The sequence below is a fragment of the Theropithecus gelada genome, chromosome 12 (assembly GCF_003255815.1).
Source record: "Theropithecus gelada isolate Dixy chromosome 12, Tgel_1.0, whole genome shotgun sequence".
Classification (NCBI taxonomy): Eukaryota; Metazoa; Chordata; class Mammalia; order Primates; family Cercopithecidae; genus Theropithecus; species Theropithecus gelada.
Window position 1 is genome coordinate 65,488,725 of NC_037680.1, and position 20,619 is coordinate 65,509,343.

Genomic DNA, 20,619 nt, shown 5'->3' on the forward strand with positions numbered 1-20,619 from the left:
AATATCTCTGTCTTTTGGATGCAAGAGAGTGACATGGTTTCTCTTTTTCCAGGGTGAAGGTGGTGCCCCTGGACTTCCAGGTATAGCTGGACCTCGTGGTGGCCCTGTAAGTGTTAAAGACATTCTCAACATACTTTTTAACCCCATACAGACAGCAGCTACTTATGCTTCCCTTTTTAGCAATTCTGCCCCTAGTTCCCTGAGCCTCAATTTGGAGACACTATCTTCAGGAACCATATAGCATGCCAGGGAATGGTAAATTTCTTAAATCTAACATTCACAAGAGACCGTTTTAAATCAGGATTTATTTCCAAAATAACTTCGGAAAAAATACATGAATTGCACAAGTAGTACATGTTTGTAATTAGGTATTTCTTAAGCCTATAGAATCTTTGCCTGAGACTCCTTCTGGACTTAAAATTCTTGACCTTTAGGATTTAAGACACTGGAAAGGTATTTAGCAAATGTTTTTTAAAAATAAATCATTTAGTTAATTTTTCAGTTAAGGCTCTACCATATATTGAAATAAATAAATATATAAATGTGTTAAATACTTTAAAATTCTCAAACTATTTTTCTTGCAAATAATATCACAGTGGGAGACAGAAGGAATCAATGGTTCTGGTATTTTCTACTCCTAATTTTATTGAGAAGTGGCAAAGTCTTCAGAAGTTTACTGGCTACTCTGCACATTTCCTGCTTAAAGGAAAGAAAAGATAAGATGACAAGATGACATATCCTGCCTAAAGGAGATGACACACACTCCCCGTGGGATATCTTCACTGTGACTAAGGAGGATGTTTTTCTCTTTAGGGTGAGAGAGGTGAACCTGGCCCTCCAGGACCTGCTGGCTTCCCTGGTGCTCCTGTAAGTGCGAATATTTACACAGACATGTTCCATAGCCCAGGATCTCTATCCTGCAGAAAAATTACAGAAGTATAGTCAAGTTTGGGTTCTAGTCCCATTTTAGCTGTTCATTCCCTATAAGATTATTGTACCCCTATTTTGTTTTACTTTACCCCTATTGCTGCTCTTTAACAGATGGAAATAAAAACACCTGTCCTGCCTTTATGACTAGGTAATGAACTAAAGCAGCACCATAGATTGAAATGCACTCTGAATTTTTGTAAGTGCTTCCATTATAAGTTGGTACTAATTAAAATTTTCTCTTAAACCCAGTCTTTCTCAAAGAAATTTACTGGTGCTGATTTTCAAATGTTTAATCCTTAGAGAGACTTCCTCCGTCCCTAATGGCAAATAATGTACAGTTTATGCTTTCTTGGTCATGTTCTTTGATCATGAAAATATTTTGATTGGCTTTGTTTTGTCATGTCTTCAGAGAGCCTTGTTTTTAAATTTTATTTCAACTCCTTACATCTGAAGAATTCTATATTCTGAAGAGAAATAATAATAATCCAAGTATATCATAAAGAGTGTCAGCTGAGAGATTGTTGTTGTTGTTGCATGTAGGGACAGAATGGTGAGCCTGGTGGTAAAGGAGAAAGAGGCGCTCCGGGTGAGAAAGGTGAAGGAGGCCCTCCTGGAGTTGCAGGACCCCCTGGAGGTTCTGGACCTGCTGTAAGTTCTCTCCTCTTTCTCTATCATCTATCTATCTATTTATCTATCTATCTCTTCCTCTCTCTCTCCCTCTCCCCCCTCTCTAAGTGCTAAGTGTTCTAATGGAAAAACATGAAGGTTTATCAGTAATTTAATATTTTATACTGAGATAGCATGTCATAGTGGCAAGAGTATAATCTTTATATGAATACAGTTGAAGTATGAATCTCAGCACCAGCAGTCTAAAAGTTATTTTAACCTCTTCATAGAGTTCCTGGTTTTCAAAGGCTTAATGCTTTTCCCAAATTTTGATTTTGGCACTATTCTTACCTACCTTCCTTCCATTTCATATAGGGTCCTCCTGGTCCTCAAGGTGTCAAAGGTGAACGTGGCAGTCCTGGTGGACCCGTAAGTATTGATCCTCTTAACTATTATTGAAAAGTATTCATATCAACCTGTATAAAAGCTGCACTTGAGACACTAGATCCATAAAGAGAATATAAAAAATGTAATCTCTCATTGATACATGAGTAATGTGTAAATTCCAAGGGGAAAAAGCAAACCATAAATGACTTTCAGGTACAATGTAGATCATACCACACATTATACTTTTTGTTTGTTGTGTAGTTGTTTGTTCTACTTTTGAAATTCAAAAATATATTACCATTTCACAGGGTGCTGCTGGCTTCCCTGGTGCTCGTGGTCTTCCTGGTCCTCCTGGTAATAATGTAAGTAATTGTTAAAGTATTTTCTCATCATACACTTCAGAAAGAGCATTCATATATGTATAGGATGAGAAACTTACACATTGCTACTTATTTCTCTAGTAAGTCTCAAATAAAATTATTTGAAGTAAGAAATGAAAGAAAAAATGCACTTTTTATAATAAATATTCAAATTTCAAACAATTCTTTGTAGGGTAACCCAGGACCCCCAGGTCCCGGCGGTTCTCCAGGCAAGGATGGGCCCCCAGGTCCTGCGGGTAACACAGGTGCTCCTGGCAGCCCTGGAGTGTCTGGACCAAAAGGTGATGCTGGTCAACCAGGAGAGAAGGGATCACCTGGTCCCCAGGGTCCCCCAGTAAGTAACTTCATTTTTATAAGTTGATTGTACTATTTTGGTTTTTATCACAAATTGATTAGAGAAAAAGATTGTCACATAAAGATGAGCTAAGTCTTCATTATCTGTATTAGGGAGCTCCAGGCCCACTTGGAATTGCTGGGATTACTGGAGCACGGGGTCTTGCAGGACCACCAGGCATGCCAGGTCCTAGGGGAAACCCTGGCCCTCAGGGTGTCAAGGTGAGTATAGTCATTTTCCACTACACTTGCTTCCTTTGCTAACCGTCAGAAATCACTTAACCATATCAAGGATGAAAAGTTTTTCTGTCATTGGAGTAAATTAGCCAGGAGATTTTTTTTATATTTTTAGATTTTTAAAAGCATATATTTTAATAAATGGCTCCAGAACACAAAACGGGGCATATCAAAGACCAACCTTGAATATAAGCACAAATAAATTAATATAACAAAAACAACATTGCCATCTGAAACACCTCTTTTAGGAAACTTGTGAATGTTCTTCAATTTGTTGACTGTCAGTTTTGAATGGGAAAATAGTGTTAGCTTATAGATCTAGGAAAGTCTTTCACTGATGCTAGTTATCCATCCATTCAAGTCGTCTTGCACTCCTGACTTTCTTTCACTAGTATTATATTCCTATAACGTTCTCGTGCTTGGCATCTAAAACACTCATTTGGTAAACAGGGTAATACAATTGCATTTTTATTAGGGCTCGTATTATAACACTTGAAGTACTTCTTTCAACAAAATGTTATGTACTATTGTCATAAAATTAACATTTAATATTTAAATGTATCCAATTGATATGATATTTCTAGTAAGTCTATATTCTTCAGATAGAGACAAGTAACCTAATTTTAAGAGTCACCATAAACCTCTAGTTTCATGATGGCTCATTATTATGTTTTTCTTATAATAATCAAGTCTATGTATTTATCTCAGATTGGAATGTACAGTATTCTGAATTAGATAATCAATGTGACTATTCAGCCCTTTGCCATCCAGAGTCACTGAGCAAGTTAGAAAATGCAACAAGCTTGCTCCCCCAAACTTTTTCCCATAACAGGCATAGTTTTAATTTTAAAATTCAATAAAAATTAAATAAGATTTTTACCTGAAAATAAAGATATCTGATAACACCATTTTAATTGATTTCTTAAGTTAAACAAAATATTCTTCATTCCTTTGTATACAGGGTGAAAGTGGGAAACCAGGAGCTAACGGTCTCAGTGGAGAACGTGGTCCCCCTGGACCACAGGGTCTTCCTGGTCTGGCTGGTGCAGCTGGTGAACCTGGAAGAGATGTGAGTAGCAGTTTTTATTCAACCAGCCAGGTAGAATTTGATAATTTATTTAAGCAAAGGTGAAATTGAGCCTTAATGTCTAAGAGTGTAAATATGGCCACACAGCAAAGTTCTTCTCTCTCTAATAAATTCTTTCATTACAACTTAGAATAGACTTAAAAGCTCTTGTTCATTAATATTTAGTCAGTGAATAATCATTAGTGGAGAAAATATTATCTCTAACTAAATTAGGATAAAAGTTAGTGGAGAGAACCACAATTCACATGTTTTCTGAGTGAAAATATTCTGCAGTTATCTGTGATTAGTCTTTTATTATTTTTAAAGAATTTAAAATTAATATTTGTAATTAACAAACCATAATTGTATACATTTATAAGGTACAATGTGATATTTTAATATATGTATACAATGTGGAATGATTAAAGCAAACTAAACTGTAGATTTCCATTAATAGTTTAGATCACTATTTCTTAAACTTTTATTTATTAGAGGTCTGTAAAGACTCTTTTTGGATATTATTTTTCTAGTCACCTCTCCTCCATGAGTATACTAACTATCTGCTTGGATATTGTGACCCTTTGAAGGGCTACCCCCATTGTAATATCTAAGATTTCTTACCCCCAAGAACCATTTTCACCCCCTTGAGAATTATATTGCCCTGTTGAGAATGCATGATTAAATGGCATTTGGAAGGTTTCAAGAAACTTTATTTCCTTTCTCATTTTTCAATCAGGGAAACCCTGGATCAGATGGTCTTCCAGGCCGAGATGGATCTCCTGGTGGCAAGGTATAATAAACACATGTGCAATAGATTTCTGTAATTAAAATAAGTGATCATCATGTTTATTTTGGACCTGTGAATTTGTTCACAGGGTGATCGTGGTGAAAACGGCTCTCCTGGTGCCCCTGGTGCTCCTGGTCATCCAGGCCCACCTGGTCCTGTTGGTCCAGCTGGAAAGAGTGGTGACAGAGGAGAAAGTGTGAGTTCCCAGAAGCATCATCTCTCTTGTTTGTCCGTTTCCTTCAATAAAGACATTTGTAGGTGGAAGATAGAATGTCAGATCTGCCAACCAAAATATCCACTATCATTTCTTTTACAGTTTTAATGCTAGTTGTTCCTTAGACAAATGTGTTAGTAAAGAAATACCAGAAGTACCTGGCAGTAGTCAATAAAGAATTTATTACTGAAACCTGAAATCGTATTAATCAGACCAGCTATTTATTTGCTGGGTAAATGCAAGGCCGAATTAATAGGGCTCTTGCCCAGCTTTTCTGTTTAGATCCCCTGATAAAGCTGTAAACAGGGCTTTAGCACTTTGAAGGCAAAAATAATATTAACTTCCAATAATTGCATGCATACTATAATTCTATTATAATGAAATTATTTACTTTTGAAAACAAAATTGTGTCAACACATAAAACTAATTCGTGTATGTTTGCTCCATTGAATGTTTTCATCTTAGGGCCCTGCCGGCCCTGCTGGTGCTCCTGGTCCTGCTGGCTCCCGAGGTGCTCCTGTAAGTTTACATATGTATTTGTTCTTTCTATTGGTAGATAGATAGATAGATATAGATAGATAGATAGATAGATAGATAGAGAGAGAGAGAGAGAGAGAGAGATGATAGATAGAACAAATATAAACTTTCCTTTAATGATGATGATACGGAAAGCAGTTCAAGATCTAAAAGTTCTTTGCAGCCAATGATAGAAACACCAGTTGTTAGGGATCTATGCCATTGTCAGTCCAAAATTAAAACAACCACAAAAACAATCTTATTTCATATCTGAAGTATCTGTTGATGGGGGATTTTTTAGCTGATAGAAAGCCATAAAATAGACTTCATTGTTATAAATTCTATTTTATTTTTCCAATATGTATGTGTGTATATGACTTCAATTCAAAATATGTTTTTAAAGGGTCCTCAAGGCCCACGTGGTGACAAAGGTGAAACAGGTGAACGTGGAGCTAATGGCATTAAAGGACATCGAGGATTCCCTGGTAATCCAGGTGCCCCAGGTTCTCCAGTAAGTGCATTCATTCTGTTGGAGAATCCCTCCAATGTATGCAAATTTTAGAGATTAAGAGAAGAAAGCTTTCTATCTCTAAAAATACGTACTAGAAGAGATGAGAAATGGATTTGAGGCTAATTTGAAACAACGATCAGCATGAAACAATGGGAAGATTAAAGAAAGAAAAAATATTTCATCATAATCCCCATATTTCTTGATCTGATCTTGAATGTACAGTTTCCCAGTGCTTTTTAAGGCCTTCACTCATATGCACACTTCTTTCCTTCCAGGGCCCTGCTGGTCAGCAGGGTGCAATTGGTAGTCCAGGTCCTGCAGGCCCCAGAGTAAGTAGCACAGAAAGATATCAGTTTCACATGTCTGCACTTCAGAAAGATATTCTGGCATTGTGATGTCATGATACTTTCTTAGGGACCTGTTGGACCCAGTGGACCTCCTGGCAAAGATGGAACTAGTGGACATCCTGGTCCCATTGGACCACCAGGGCCTCGAGGTAACAGAGGTGAAAGAGGATCTGAGGTAAGACATAACTTATATGTATGTGCATTTAATTTGTTATAATCTTCCAGTTTTCAGAACCACTGCATTATCTTTAAATTGAAATAGTGAGTGAGACGCAATGCAACCACTCAATTTAGAAAATGAACCATGACTTTAAGACATTCTTCATCACATTGAAAATGTTTCTACCACACTATAACAGGAGAAAAATATCTTTTTAAAGATTTGATCAGGTATCCATGGTATCAGGATAATGACATCTGCCCAACTAACCAAACAAACCTTGTCTGCATTGCTATCACACTAGAGATCTCGGAATTACAACATTCATAATTATCAGCGTTTATGCAGTGCATTTTACTTCTCAAACAGCTTCCATGGTTACTATTTTGTTAGTGATACTATCATTCCTAATACTTTGTATTCCATGCCTTTGGGGTAAATGAAATAAAAACTATTATCCCAACAAATTACACTCCCCTTTGTCATGTCAATATTAGAATTGTAGCTCATAGGTGTTTGCTTACATCATTCATCCAGAAGGAAGAATGATAGAGAAAACAGGTGCTCTGACACTACTGATTCTTACATAGTGGAACAATACCTTTCTTGATAATGAATTGCAGTTATTATAAATCAGTGATCACGTGACCCTAAAAGCACCCAAATAAATCTTTAGTAAAATAATTATGATGACACAACGAGTGAATTATTTTTAAGGCATTTTCTTGAACTGGCAATGTATTCTTAGAGTGGCACCCAAACATGCATACCTCAATGATCCATGTTTTACTCATTCTAGGGCTCCCCAGGCCACCCAGGGCAACCAGGCCCTCCTGGACCTCCTGGTGCCCCTGGTCCTTGCTGCGGTGGTGTTGGAGCCGCTGCCATTGCTGGGGTTGGAGGTGAAAAAGCTGGCGGTTTTGCCCCATATTATGGAGATGAACCAATGGATTTCAAAATCAACACCGATGAGATTATGACTTCACTCAAGTCTGTTAACGGACAAATAGAAAGCCTCATTAGTCCTGATGGTACTCGTAAAAACCCTGCTAGAAACTGCAGAGACCTGAAATTCTGCCATCCTGAACTCAAGAGTGGTATGTTTGGGAGTCTTTCGTCTTCATGGCAACAGGATTACAGAGAAAGTTGTTTAGATTAGAATGAGAACGAAAAAACATCCACTTTCAATGGAAAGCTGAAATAGTACTCTAAGAAAGTTAACTGAATTGAAACTGCTTCATATAAGAGTAAACTTTGCAGATGTAAAATATAACATAACTTCAGGACATGCCAAATATAGAAAAATATAAAGACAGTTTTATAGAAGTTGTAGTATAAATCATAAGTTTTTTGAGTATAAAGTAATATATATCTTTTTTTCTCAGGATTAAATATACATAATTTGATGTAGACAATTATAATCTGATTATTATACTATTTACTTATTGCAATGAATCTAATTATTAAAATTTTCAAATTAAACACATGAAAAATTTCAGAATACTATATAAAATTAAATAGAATATTGTAATAGTTTAAGGTTTTGCATATATTGGATTAAATATTTCTGAAAAGCAAAATTATTTCAAGTTTTCAAATATCTTGACATGGAACACTGCCTTTGCTAGGAGTCCTTTCTAGAAATTACTTAAAATAGGAGACAAGCATCAATCACAGGGACTTCAGCTTTAGAACTATTGGAATAAATCTGGATTAGACAACCAGCTTATATTATTAAGCAAGATTACATATAATAATCATTTTTTTAAAAAAAGGAGAGACTTTTGCAAATATTATACAGCCATCAAAAGGTCTTAGCTTAGTGTATCATTCAGATTAGAAACCAAGATGTTGCATTTTATTTCAGTGCTTTCTGTAGTCATAGCTAACTCTTTTACCTCAACAATTTCAATCCAAAAGTTTCTCTATCATTCTATACATAAAATGCAGTCACGTTAGCAGTCAACATTATGAATGCCTTTACAGGTAAACAAACAAAATCACTTTATTACTGGATTTTATAACCAATTCCCATTCTTCTTTTTTGTGACTATTCAGGAGAATACTGGGTTGACCCTAACCAAGGATGCAAATTGGATGCCATCAAGGTATTCTGTAATATGGAAACTGGGGAAACATGCATAAGTGCCAGTCCTTTGAATGTTCCACGGAAACACTGGTGGACAGATTCTGGTGCTGAGAAGAAACACATTTGGTTTGGAGAGTCCATGGATGGTGGTTTTCAGGTAAGAAAGGATATACCTTTTTTTAAATAAGTCATCCCTATATCCTTTGTATTCTTCCTATATGTTCATCACAAGAAAAGTTATTAGGTTGGTACAAACATAATTGCAGTTTTTGCCATTGAAAGTGATGGCAAAACACGCAGTTATGTTTGCACCAACCTAATAATTAATAACTAGAAGAGCTCAAATGATTTTATGTATCCAGGTGACTATACTTTTATGACTTTATTCTCAATAAAAGCTCAGTTAGATTAAATTATTTTTGCATGCAGACACCTTTCTTTCACATCTTAAGACCTTTTTTACTCTGTCGTGCAAATAAAATATGTTCCCACATAAAATATTCATACATAAAATATATAAACAGCCCATATTACAATAAGCATACACATACTACACGAATCCCTTGCATGCAGTTGCAACTAAAATGTTTGATCTGTTTTATTTGTTCCCTATTACAGTTTAGCTATGGCAATCCTGAACTTCCTGAAGATGTCCTTGACGTGCAGCTGGCATTCCTTCGACTTCTCTCCAGCCGAGCTTCCCAGAACATCACATATCACTGCAAAAATAGCATTGCGTACATGGATCAAGCCAGTGGAAATGTAAAGAAGGCCCTGAAGCTGATGGGGTCAAATGAAGGTGAATTCAAGGCTGAAGGAAATAGCAAATTCACCTACACAGTTCTGGAGGATGGTTGCACGGTAAGAAACATTTTTCTCAATATAAGTCATAATGCAGTCAGCATTTTAGTTTAATCATGCAAATTATTTTGAATAAAAGAAATAAAATTAATAGGATGAAATAAAGATAGCATTTGATATGAATTACATACATTCCATCTACTGATTCATTGCAGGGAATGTTAAATGCAACAAAAAGTGAATGGATCTTAGCCTTCAGATGAAAACCAGTTGAAATAAAAGCATTTAAAATTTAAATCCATAATGCAAACTTAATCAGATAATTGGGATAGTCTGTATGTTTTGAGTAATATCTGTCACATTAATTCAATCTGAAATATCTGCTTTTAAAAATTTTAAAGGTTAACTTCAAATCTCTCCTTTGTTATTGTTATTTGTGAGCAAAGGGGAAACTCACTTCTAATATTAGCAAATTTCACTGTGAGAGACCTATCCTCTTTTTAATAAACCAATTATAAACCTGTTAACAATGGCTGTAACCAGGCCTCCTGAAGATGCACTGGTCTATAGCAATTGCCCTGCTGCGTTTACTAAGAATCCCTATGAAGCATTTGTTTAAGAATAATGTTTATCAACTAAGAAGATTACAGCTTTGAAGTGGAGCAGGTCTCATATATATGAATAACATGGCACAATGAAAGCTCCTTTAGAGTAAAAAGGTGTTTTTTAACCTGATCAGTCAGAGTCATTTAAGTAATTGTAATGTCATGATCACTTGCATTTTGTCCTTTTTTACAGAAACACACTGGGGAATGGAGCAAAACAGTCTTTGAATATCGAACACGCAAGGCTGTGAGACTACCTATTGTAGATATTGCACCCTATGACATTGGTGGTCCTGATCAAGAATTTGGTGTGGACGTTGGCCCTGTTTGCTTTTTATAAACCAGATTTTCTATCTGAAATCCCAACAAAAAAAATTTAACTCCATATGTGTTCCTCTTGTTCTAATCTTGTCAACCAGTACAAGTGACCAACAAAATTCCAGTTATTTATTTCCAAAATGTTTGGAAAGAGTATAATTTGACAAAGAAAACTGATACTTTTTTTTTTTTTTTTTTTTTTTGCTGTTCCATCAAATACAATTCAAATGCTTTTTGTTTTATTTTTTTACCAATTCCAATTTCAAAATGTCTCAATGGTGCTATAATAAATAAACTTCAACACTCTTAACGATAACAACACTGTGTTATATTCTTTGAATCCTAGCCCATCTGCAGAGCAATGACTGTGCTCACTAGTAAAAGATAACCTTTCTTTCTGAAATAGTCAAATATGAAATTAGAAAAGCCCTCCCTATTTTAACTACCTCAACTGATCAGAAACACAGATTGTATTCTATGAGTCCCAGAAGACAAAAAAAAATTTTATAAGTTGATAAAACTTATAAATTTCATTGATTAATCTCCTGGAAGATTGGTTTAAAAAGAAGAGTGTAGTACAAGAATTTCAAGAAATATTTTTAAAGCCACAATTATTTTAATCTTGGATATCAACTGCTTTTAAAGGTGCTTCTCTTTTTTCTTGTCATTGCTGGTCAAGATTACTAATATTTGGGAAGGTTTTAAAGACGCATGTTATGGTGCTAATGTACTTTCACTTTTAAACTCTAGATCAGAATTGTTGACTTGCATTCAGAACATAAATGCACAAAATCTGTACATGTCTCCTGTCAGAAAGTTTAATTGGCAGGCCACGGAGGATTCTCCCCTTCATCCTGTAAAGGTCAACGATAAAAACCAAATAATGGGGCTGCTTTTGTCACACTAGCATAGAGGATGTGTTGAAATTTAACTTTGTAAGCTTGTATGTGGTTGTTGATCTTTTTTTTTCCCCTTACAGACACCCATAATAAAATATCATATTAAAATTCTCTTGTTTTTTTGTCACTTTTCAAAGATTTAAAAAATGCATGTCTACACTAAGGAACTCCAGTAATCTTGAAAAAGCAGATTGAATTCTAACTCTATAGATTAATAATGCGATAACTTTTAAGAATATAAAATAACATATGTTCAGAATAGAGATGCGCTCAGTGAGGAATCCTGCTGATTTTTAGATCATATTTACTGGAACCCCCGTGGATCATACTGAACGCTGAGGGCATTCTGTCTGGAAGAATCAGTCCCTGGAAATGGTAACATAGTAAATCAAGGTGTCCCCAGAGTGGGAATAATAAGGGAGGAAGTGTTTGATAGTTATCAGAAAGTAATTATAATATGGGTCTGGTGAAACACATTGATATTAAGAAAACTTGATAAGTACCACACGATCTCACTTCTATGTGGAATCTAAAAGAGTTGAATTCATTGATGTAGAATAGAATGGTGGTTACCAAGGGCTGAAGGTGGGGTGGGTTTGGGAGATTTTAATCTATGGATACATAATTACTGTAAGATAGAAGTAATAAGCTCAAGAGATCTATTGTAAAACATGGTGACCACATTTGAATATTGAATATTATATTCGATAATATAACAATGCTTTATAGTTCTGAAAATTGCTAAGAGTAAGTGTTCTCACCACAAGAAATGATGAGAACCTGAGGTACTGCCTATATATGTATATGTATCTCTGTCTGTCTACATATATATACACACATACATATATGTATACACACACACATATATATATAACATATGTGTATATATATAGAGAGAGAGAGAACTCAAATCAATAGTATGAATTAATAAACTAGATACTTGGAATTTTATTTTACACCAAGAAAGATATCTGGAACACAATGTTCTGCCTCCTGTATTTGTAACTTAATATATCATGGAGAGTGCATTATATATAGCTCTAACTTACTGTGTGTTATTGATCCCAATACTCAGTTTAATGAACACATTAGAGTTAAAATTATTTGTTTGCCTATCTGGTTATTTATCTGCTACCAAGCCTCTAGAGCCCTATCTCACTGTGGGGAAGTTACAGTTAAATGAGTCTTGGTTGAGGTTAGAGGCCATAGACAGTTGTTTTTCTAACCTCTCTTGAGTTAGGGTGTAGGCAAGTGGCCATGTGACCTGAGCTTGGCAAATTAGAGACACACATCTGAAGGTTTCAATCTGGGGATAGTTGTATTCATTTCATATTACTGCTATAGCAAGTTACCATAAATTTAGTGACTTAAAACCACACAGATTTATTGTCTTACATTTCTGAACATCAAAAGTCTAAACTGAGTCTTGCTGGACTAAAATCCAAGTGTCAAACAAGGTTGTCTTCCTTTCTAGAGACACTAGGGAGAAACTGTGTGTTCCTTTTTCCAGCTTCTAGAGGCTGCCCAGCTTCCTTGGTTCACGAGCCACTTCCGACATCAAAGCCAGAAATATTTGGTCAAGTCTTTCTCATGTTGTCTCATTCTGACATTGACTCTTCTGTCTTCCTATTTCACTTATAAGGAACAAAATTTCTGCATTGAGCCCAATTGGATAATCCAAGACACTCTCCCCATTTCAAGGTCAGTTGGTAAGCAACCTTAATGCCTGCTGCAACCTTAATCGCTCCTTGCCTTGCCAAAAAAGGTAATACATTTACTGGTTCTGGGAATTAGGGTATGAACACATTTGAGGGAGCATTATTCCACCTACCAACAAGAGTGAGGTAAAGAAGTAAAAAGAATTAAAAATCCAGTTTGGTGGTGATCACAGCTCCAGTTGGGGCAGCAACTGACAGATATGAAAAGAAGCAAGGCCAACAGTGCCAGAAATGGCATCCAGTGTCTTGTGTTTATCATGGCTTTGCCAGGTTGCTTTTAGGGTATGATTTTGAAGATGGCTCTGAGTGTCAGCATTCACTTCATTTTTGTTGATTTTATGCACCTGGATTCTATAGCTTTCTCTGAATTCCTCTGAATTTCAGATAAAAATCCATAAATTACATTTTTACTTCAGTCAGCTAAAGCTGGTTTAGATTGTTTACAACTAAGAAACCTGACTAGGCCAGCAATTGGTAACAGTAGGGCTGGCAGGAAGCAAAAATGCAAGCAAATGGAAAGACTCTGAGATCAAATGTTTGCACTAGCTGGGGGTAAAAATAGAAAATTCAGCTTGTATCCAGGCATGAGAATTTGGAAGTCCATGGAAATAGGATTAATCATTTATGATTACATGGAGTGATTTGCACTCTAAAGACAAGGCTTAAGGAGAGAAGTGGCCTCTACTACACAACAGTATGTTTGAATTTCATGAGAAATTGCAGGACTGCATGTGAATGTGGCTGCTGTGAATGGTGATGAACAGAAAGAGAATGACAAGTTCAAATCCCTAACTTCTTGATTTAAGACACAGAAGAAAATCTATGCCCTTTCCCTGACTATGCTAAAATAAAAGCATACCATCTTTCTGGAAAAGAAGATTTAAAAACTCATATTTTTGCCAAAGGTTTGAGATAATAAAAACCAAATACAAATCTTCATTGTGCAGATCACCAGATTTCAACATAAATCTAAATGGATTTTCCAGTTCTCTATTTGATTCTCTATATTTGGGAAATAGCAAAACCCTGGAAATTTAAATGGGGTTTATGGAAGAATTATCTTGAAACATTCCAGTTTCACATTAAGTTTCTTTCTTTTTTTTTTTTTTTTTGAGACGGAGTCTCGCTCTGTCGCCCAGGCTGGAGTGCAGCGGCCGGATCTCGGCTCACTGCAAGCTCCGCCTCCCGGGTTCACGCCATTCTCCTGCCTCAGCCTCCCGAGTAGCTGGGACTACAGGCGCCCGCCACCACACCCAGCTAATTTTTTTGTATTTTTTAGTAGAGACGGGGTTTCACTGTGTTAGCCAGGATGGTCTCGATCTCCTGACCTCATGATCCGCCCGTCTCGGCCTCCCAAAGTGCTGGGATTACAGGCTTGAGCCACCGCGCCCGGCATTCCTTGCCTGGTAATTGTTCCCCCATTCTTAAAATGCAAGATGACTACAAGAAAAAAGCCGGTTCTCTTCAGACCTCATTCTCACCACTGCTTATTGTCTTCAGATTTGTAACTAAAATCAGATCGTGGAATGCCTCTGGGGGTAGCAATTTAAAGATCAATCTCAGGAAGAGGTTTACACGTAAAAAGAATGGAAAGATTTAATTAATTTATTTTGTTTAAAATCTGAGAAATGTGTGTAGGAGAGGGTTTTGAGATACTAGACAAAAAAGAACTGTGAAATTTGGAAAAAATGTATTAATACATCAATGTAACAAAGAGTTATGGGACCATTGTAATTATTAACATGGTTGCACTGAACTCAGGTCTCAGAGGTTGCCCAAACTGAATGAATTTGAGACATTACAAACTTTGTGACAGGTGGAGAATGTAATTCAACAACTTAAGAAGATAGAAATATTGGAATGAATTTATCATATGTGACACAACCATTCACCTTCTGAGTATATTCTCAAGGTGGACCAGTAAGGTTTTGAGAAACACGTGGTGGGCTGCATGCCAGCACCTTTGAAAAATCTCCTTGTGTGTCTGAGGTCTAAAGATGGAAGCAGAAGAAAAATCTGTCTGAAATAGGCTTCTTGATTCCATGGAGATGACAGGATCCGAGCTTGCAGAGGACAAACGGCAACTCTAGACTACCAGAAACAAAGTGAGAATAATATTGTACAAGATAGCAGGACTGTCATGGTAGAAAAAAATATAATGGCATAATTCAGAAGTAATGTTGTCTGTGGCTGATTGATAATGAGAATGATGAGCTGTCTGGGACAGTCATACTTACAGCTTTTATAAACAATAATGACAAATATATTTAGTTCAGGTAAAAGAGAACTCAGATCAGCAACCACACAGAAATTGAATTCCTCAATTCCCAGACTATAAGATGCTTAATAAACCTAGTCTCCTGTTCAGTGGTTTGGAAGAAATCTCCACCAATAGAATCACAACTGATAAGCACTTACAGGGCCAAGCATTGTTCTAGTCACTTTAAACTTATTAATTTGTGTATTACCCACTTTATTTCAATGAAGTACTAGTATTTTCATTCAACCCCCCCCCAAAAAAAATGAAAAGAAAGAAAATGAGACCCAAGAGATTAAGTAAGTTGTCCCAAGTCCCCTAACTAATAAGAGAGAGGGCTTAGATTTTAACCCAAACATTTTGGCTTTACAGCTAATACTCTAAGGCATGACACTAAACAGTCTAAAATATTTACTATGTTCTTTCTCCAAAAGAAACCTAAGTTAACATTTTTGTGGTACACTGAGGAAAGGTCAAATGCATGACTTTGGGGGAACTATGGAAGAGTAATGATAAATTATTACCAGTTACTACAGATTCATAATGCCACTCTAAAACTTGAATTGGGATTTTGATAACTCACTTCCAGGGTGGTCATAGCTAATTCGGGTACCATAATTCAGGTAGGCATACATTTACCTTATTTAGTAAATCACTTAGTCACAAGATGTTTACTGAGCATCTAATGTGTACCATGTATGGACATTATACCTTATCCTAAGTGAATTTCCTCCCTTTTCTAGGCCATGCCTTCTCTATCTTCATTATCTTCCTCTACCTAGTCATTAGAGTACCATCAGTCACTCTACTATCTCTCCTTGACAATCTTATCTATTTCCATAATGCTAGTCATCAATTAAATTAAAAATAATTCACAAATTGACTTCTGCCTTTGTGGAACTAAAGCCCCATATATTCTATGGACTAATTGAAATTCCCATCAAAGTTTTGAATATATTTAATGAAGCAAGTAATATAAAGCTTTTAAAGAGATTATTCCAGGAAGAGAGAAGAGCAATACCATGAGGAGAGGAATGTTCTGGATATGTTCAAGGAAAAACAAAGGGAATATGGTTGGGACAAAGTGAGCATCTGGGGGAGGAGTATAAGAGAAAGCCATAGAAAAAGAGAAAGAGACAAATCATGTGGAGTCCTATAAGAAGCATGACCATAGGTGCAGCTTTGCCTGGGAAAGTAACAGTTTATGCCTATGTTTCCAATGTCTAATAAGATTTAGTATTGTAGAACTCAGAAATATCCTGATCTGATGACATTATATGGTCACCCTAATTTTATCTGGCCACTGAGGATATTGGCTGTTGCCTCAGTTAGATGAGAAGCCACTATGATAATGGATGACACGATCTGGCTTGCAGTTTTAGAGTATTTCCATGACTGCTCTTTTGAGATGACTGTGTGTTAAGAGCAGAAACCATGAGAACAGTCATGAGTCCATTGCAACATTCTAAGCCAAGGATGACAGTCGTCTCCACCTGGGCAGTAATAGTAGAAGTGATGAAAAGTAGTCATGTTCTGGATACATTTTGAATACAGAGCCAACAGGAACTGCTGACAATTCGGATGTGTGGTTTAAGAGAAAGAGAGATATCAAGCATGAATCCAAGGCTTTTGGTCCAAGCAGCTGGAATAATAGAGCTGTAACTAAGATGGGGGAGACTAAAGTAAAAAATTTGAGGAACCCAGTACTTTGAAGCTAGGCATGTTACATTTTGGATGGTTATCACTCTTCTAACCAGACTTGCTGGAAATCAGAGGAGAGGTCCAGGCTAGAGAAACAAATTTAAGAGTTTCAGCATATGGCTTTTACATCCTTAGAAGTAGAAGAGATGAGGCCAGGTGTGGTGGATTACACCTATAATCCCAGCACTTTGGGAGGCCAAGGCAAGAGGATCACCTGAGGTCAGGACTTCGAGACCAGTTTGACCAACATGGTGAAACCTCACTTCTACTAAAAGTACAAAAAAGTAGCCACAGTGGCATGCGCCTGTAATCCCAGCTACTCGGGAGGCTGAGGCGAGGGAATCACTTGAACCCAGGAGGCGGAGGTTGCAGTGAGCTGAAATTATGCCATTGCATCCAGCTTGGGCAACAAGAATGAAACTCCGTCTCAGAAAAAAAAAAAAAAAAAAAAAGAAGAAGAAGAAGTAGAGGAGATCATGAAATAATGGAGTGTAGAAAGAAGAAAATATGAAAGCCTGGGATACGTTAATATTCACAAATTGGAGAAATGAAGAGGAAGCAACAAAGGAGACAAAGTCACTAAGATAGCTTGATATTGGTGAAAACATTCTATATAACATGGCATACTTGAAAGATCTCCCCAAATCTCCGTATTCTCTAGTCTGCCCCATTGAAGGTTTTCAGAAATCTTGCAAATAATCACCTCTTGAGTCAATGCTGTAAACAAAAAGGCTATCATCTATGACTAATATTTTTTATTAAACAAGTTTTTCTCTGATATTTTGCTCATCCTTTTTCTCCTTATTGCTTTAATCTTCCTCAAAAATACCTTTACCTTTAAAACTCCTGAAGGCTTTCACTAAAATGCATTGAATTACTTTGCATTTTTGGACCATATCTGCTATGGTGTTTATTAATAGAAGCCAGGTTGCCCTTTGAGGTCCATAAAATTTAGAAATAGGAGTTATGATATTTCTAAATCACATAGAAATATGTGTGATTGTGTAAGAGAAATCACACCAGTTTAGTGATTGTGTGAGAGAAATGATATACTTTCTATTATCTTGAAAATGAGATACCCCATAATGGAGTAGGAAACGAAGCAAAAGTTAAGCTTTGGTTGAGTTCCCTGAAAACAGACTCTAAGGCAGCTAATGATGAGCAGAAGATTTACTGGGGAGTCATCTTGGGAGATACATCTGTAAGGAAATGAGAAATGTAGGTTTAGACAGAAGGGGAAGCTGACCCCATGCAATTGACGAAGGTTTCAGAGGACTCTACAGGAAATTCTGGAACTGAGATGGCCCTTCAGAGTTGCTATAATTCACAGTAAGAGGGATGGGTCTTTGTATTCCTGAATCAGACAGTCATTGACTATGGGCTGAAATTTGGAAGGGGTGGAGGTTATATTTGGTAAAGCAGTGTTCATGACTGGGGGTAATTCTGTGTGACAGACACTGCTGTGAAACCTCAGTAACAACTATTTTCAGTGGCTGCTATCAGCTGCTATCAATGTTTTGGCTTTGGAAAGGGCATACATGTCGATTACCAAATTATAAGCTCATTCTATATGTTCGGTACTCTTCTAAACACTATAGGGAAATATATCACATGATATTCCCTCTTTAGGTGTGTGTTGTCTAGGGTAGATAGGTTGAACCCATATGAAGTGGCACAAAAGCATTCAAGACAAGCAATTAAGTGCTAAATTGTGATGGGCTAACTAAAAAAGATATAGATAATAGGTGAGAAAAAAATAATTGGCCAATGATGATTATATTTTCAGGACTGTCTTCTTTAAAAAGATAAAATGTATTGTGCAATAAAAAAGAGTGTTATTTGAGTAAATCCTGGTGAAAGGGAAAACCACTTTGGACTAATAAACAAAAGAAGAGAACAAATAGAAGAATGATTATCCTGCATCCATAGCACAGTGAAGGACCTAGGCTACCTAAATACATTCATTTTAATTCAGCCACAGTATTGAGCAATTATTGAATGCAAGACTCAGAACCAAGTGCCCAAGAGGATTCAAGCAGAATAAAAGATCATAAAATTTAGTAGAAGTATGATGACACAAGCATGTCACAAGACTTAACATAATAATTTGAATTAGAGAAATACAAGACACTAGTGATGGCAGTGGCTGTCGCCATCATGCAGGCTGCAGCAGGGAGGCACAGGGAGGCATGGCTGGGGCTGCACACTCCATGGAGCTGGTGGGAGTCCTACTGCTTCTGAGTTGGTGCGGGAGCTCCCCAGGTGCCACTGCAGCTGCCCAAACTGCAGCTGCAGATCCAGGCCTCCCACTCTGTGGAGCAGGCAGGAGCCCTGCCTTCCTGAGTGGGGATATAGCCACCAAAGCTGTGGCTGTGGATCCGAGCCTCCCTGTGCCCTTGGAGGGGGCAGGAGCTTCTACGTGCAGCTATAGCTGCTCTCCAAGGCCCAGGACCTGGGCATCTCTGTAGCCTGCATCCTTGAGGGCCTGGGAAGTTCCCCCTGGCACATCCCCGCAGGCTTGGGGGTGTCTGCTCTGGCTGTTTGGCATCTCTCCTCTGCTGCCCCAGCTCTGATCTCGCCCCTGGTTGCAGCTGAGCCCTCAGGTCATGAATAACAGCGGGACACAGAGTCCTGGGCAGAAGTTGATGGGTCCCTAGTAAGGCCCCACCTTCAGGCTAGAGAGGGCCTAAAGGTTAGGGGCCAGGCTGCCAGTCCCATGGACTGGAGTGGGGACTCGTGGTGCCTCTCCTGGGTCACCCATGGCCATCCATGACCAATTGGCAGGCACTTCCTCCCCTCTGAGGTCCATAAAAGCCCTAGGCTCAGCCAGAGAGGGCAGATGGAGAGGACAGAGAGACAACAGGACAACCAACTGCAGAGAGGAACTACCCTCTCTGCTGAGAACTTCAGAGACCTGCAGAGGCATCTGAATGATCTGCAGAGAGGAGCTACCCTCTCCAGGGCTTCTTCTCTGCAGAGAACTGAACACTCCACAGATGACTTGCCTGTGGAGAGGAGCTACCCACTGTGGGTCTCATCTGAGCTGTTGTAACACTCAATAAAGCTCATCTTCATCTTGTTCACACTTCACTTGTCTGTGTACCTCGTTCTTCCTGGATGCAGAACAAGAACTCAGGCTGAACGAGGCACCATGGCCACAGAGGTTTCCAGCCAGAAAATTGACACCCCAAAGATCCTATAATATGAGAATGGCACAAGGAATGAACAGTCATGTCCATTTGGAGGCTCTCAAGACAGGTTACATAAAGCAGGTGACATGTGGGGCCAACTTTAAATAATATAATGTTTTTCAGGTAGCAAGAGAAAGGAAGACCACAGAAAATACTGTAAGGAAAGAGGTGCAGAGTTAGGAGGCATACTTGGCAATTTAAATTATCCCAGTTTCAGACAGAGCATGGGTTTCAAGCAGTGGTGGTGTGAGAGATGAGGCTGGAAATACAGTCTAGACATGAGGCCTTAGAGTAGCAAGGTGATGAGTTTTTATTTTGTCTGCTTCTCAATCTAGAGTCATAAAAAGGTTTAAATATTGGAAGGCTGTTGCTTGAGGAGAGTACAAAATCAAGGGAAACATGGGAAGCCATGGTCAGATTTACAGGCAATGAAGAGACACCCGTTGTGGGAAGAAGGAGGCAGATTAGATCTCCATTTTAGGAAAGATGAGGATGAGACAAAACAATTTTAGCAGGGAATCAGAACACCCTTTCTTCAAAGACGAGACTGAAGAAAGAGTCATAGA

At 37.6% G+C, this 20,619-nt stretch overlaps 1 protein-coding gene across 1 annotated transcript in view; it reads left to right on the forward strand.

The window, feature by feature from the left end:
• Positions 1 to 11,297, forward strand: part of COL3A1 (collagen type III alpha 1 chain) — a 38,272-nt gene extending 26,975 nt beyond the window's left edge. The window contains exons 34-51 of the mRNA XM_025404562.1: positions 53 to 106; positions 814 to 867; positions 1,471 to 1,578; positions 1,912 to 1,965; positions 2,232 to 2,285; positions 2,476 to 2,637; positions 2,751 to 2,858; positions 3,835 to 3,942; positions 4,676 to 4,729; positions 4,815 to 4,922; positions 5,406 to 5,459; positions 5,860 to 5,967; positions 6,243 to 6,296; positions 6,382 to 6,489; positions 7,274 to 7,571; positions 8,533 to 8,720; positions 9,182 to 9,424; positions 10,163 to 11,297. Of these exons, the coding sequence (XP_025260347.1) occupies positions 53 to 106; positions 814 to 867; positions 1,471 to 1,578; positions 1,912 to 1,965; positions 2,232 to 2,285; positions 2,476 to 2,637; positions 2,751 to 2,858; positions 3,835 to 3,942; positions 4,676 to 4,729; positions 4,815 to 4,922; positions 5,406 to 5,459; positions 5,860 to 5,967; positions 6,243 to 6,296; positions 6,382 to 6,489; positions 7,274 to 7,571; positions 8,533 to 8,720; positions 9,182 to 9,424; positions 10,163 to 10,309 (2,064 nt within the window). The 3' untranslated portion in view covers positions 10,310 to 11,297. The remainder of the gene's footprint in view (positions 1 to 52; positions 107 to 813; positions 868 to 1,470; positions 1,579 to 1,911; positions 1,966 to 2,231; positions 2,286 to 2,475; positions 2,638 to 2,750; positions 2,859 to 3,834; positions 3,943 to 4,675; positions 4,730 to 4,814; positions 4,923 to 5,405; positions 5,460 to 5,859; positions 5,968 to 6,242; positions 6,297 to 6,381; positions 6,490 to 7,273; positions 7,572 to 8,532; positions 8,721 to 9,181; positions 9,425 to 10,162) is intronic.
• The last annotated feature ends 9,322 nt before the right edge of the window (positions 11,298 to 20,619 follow it).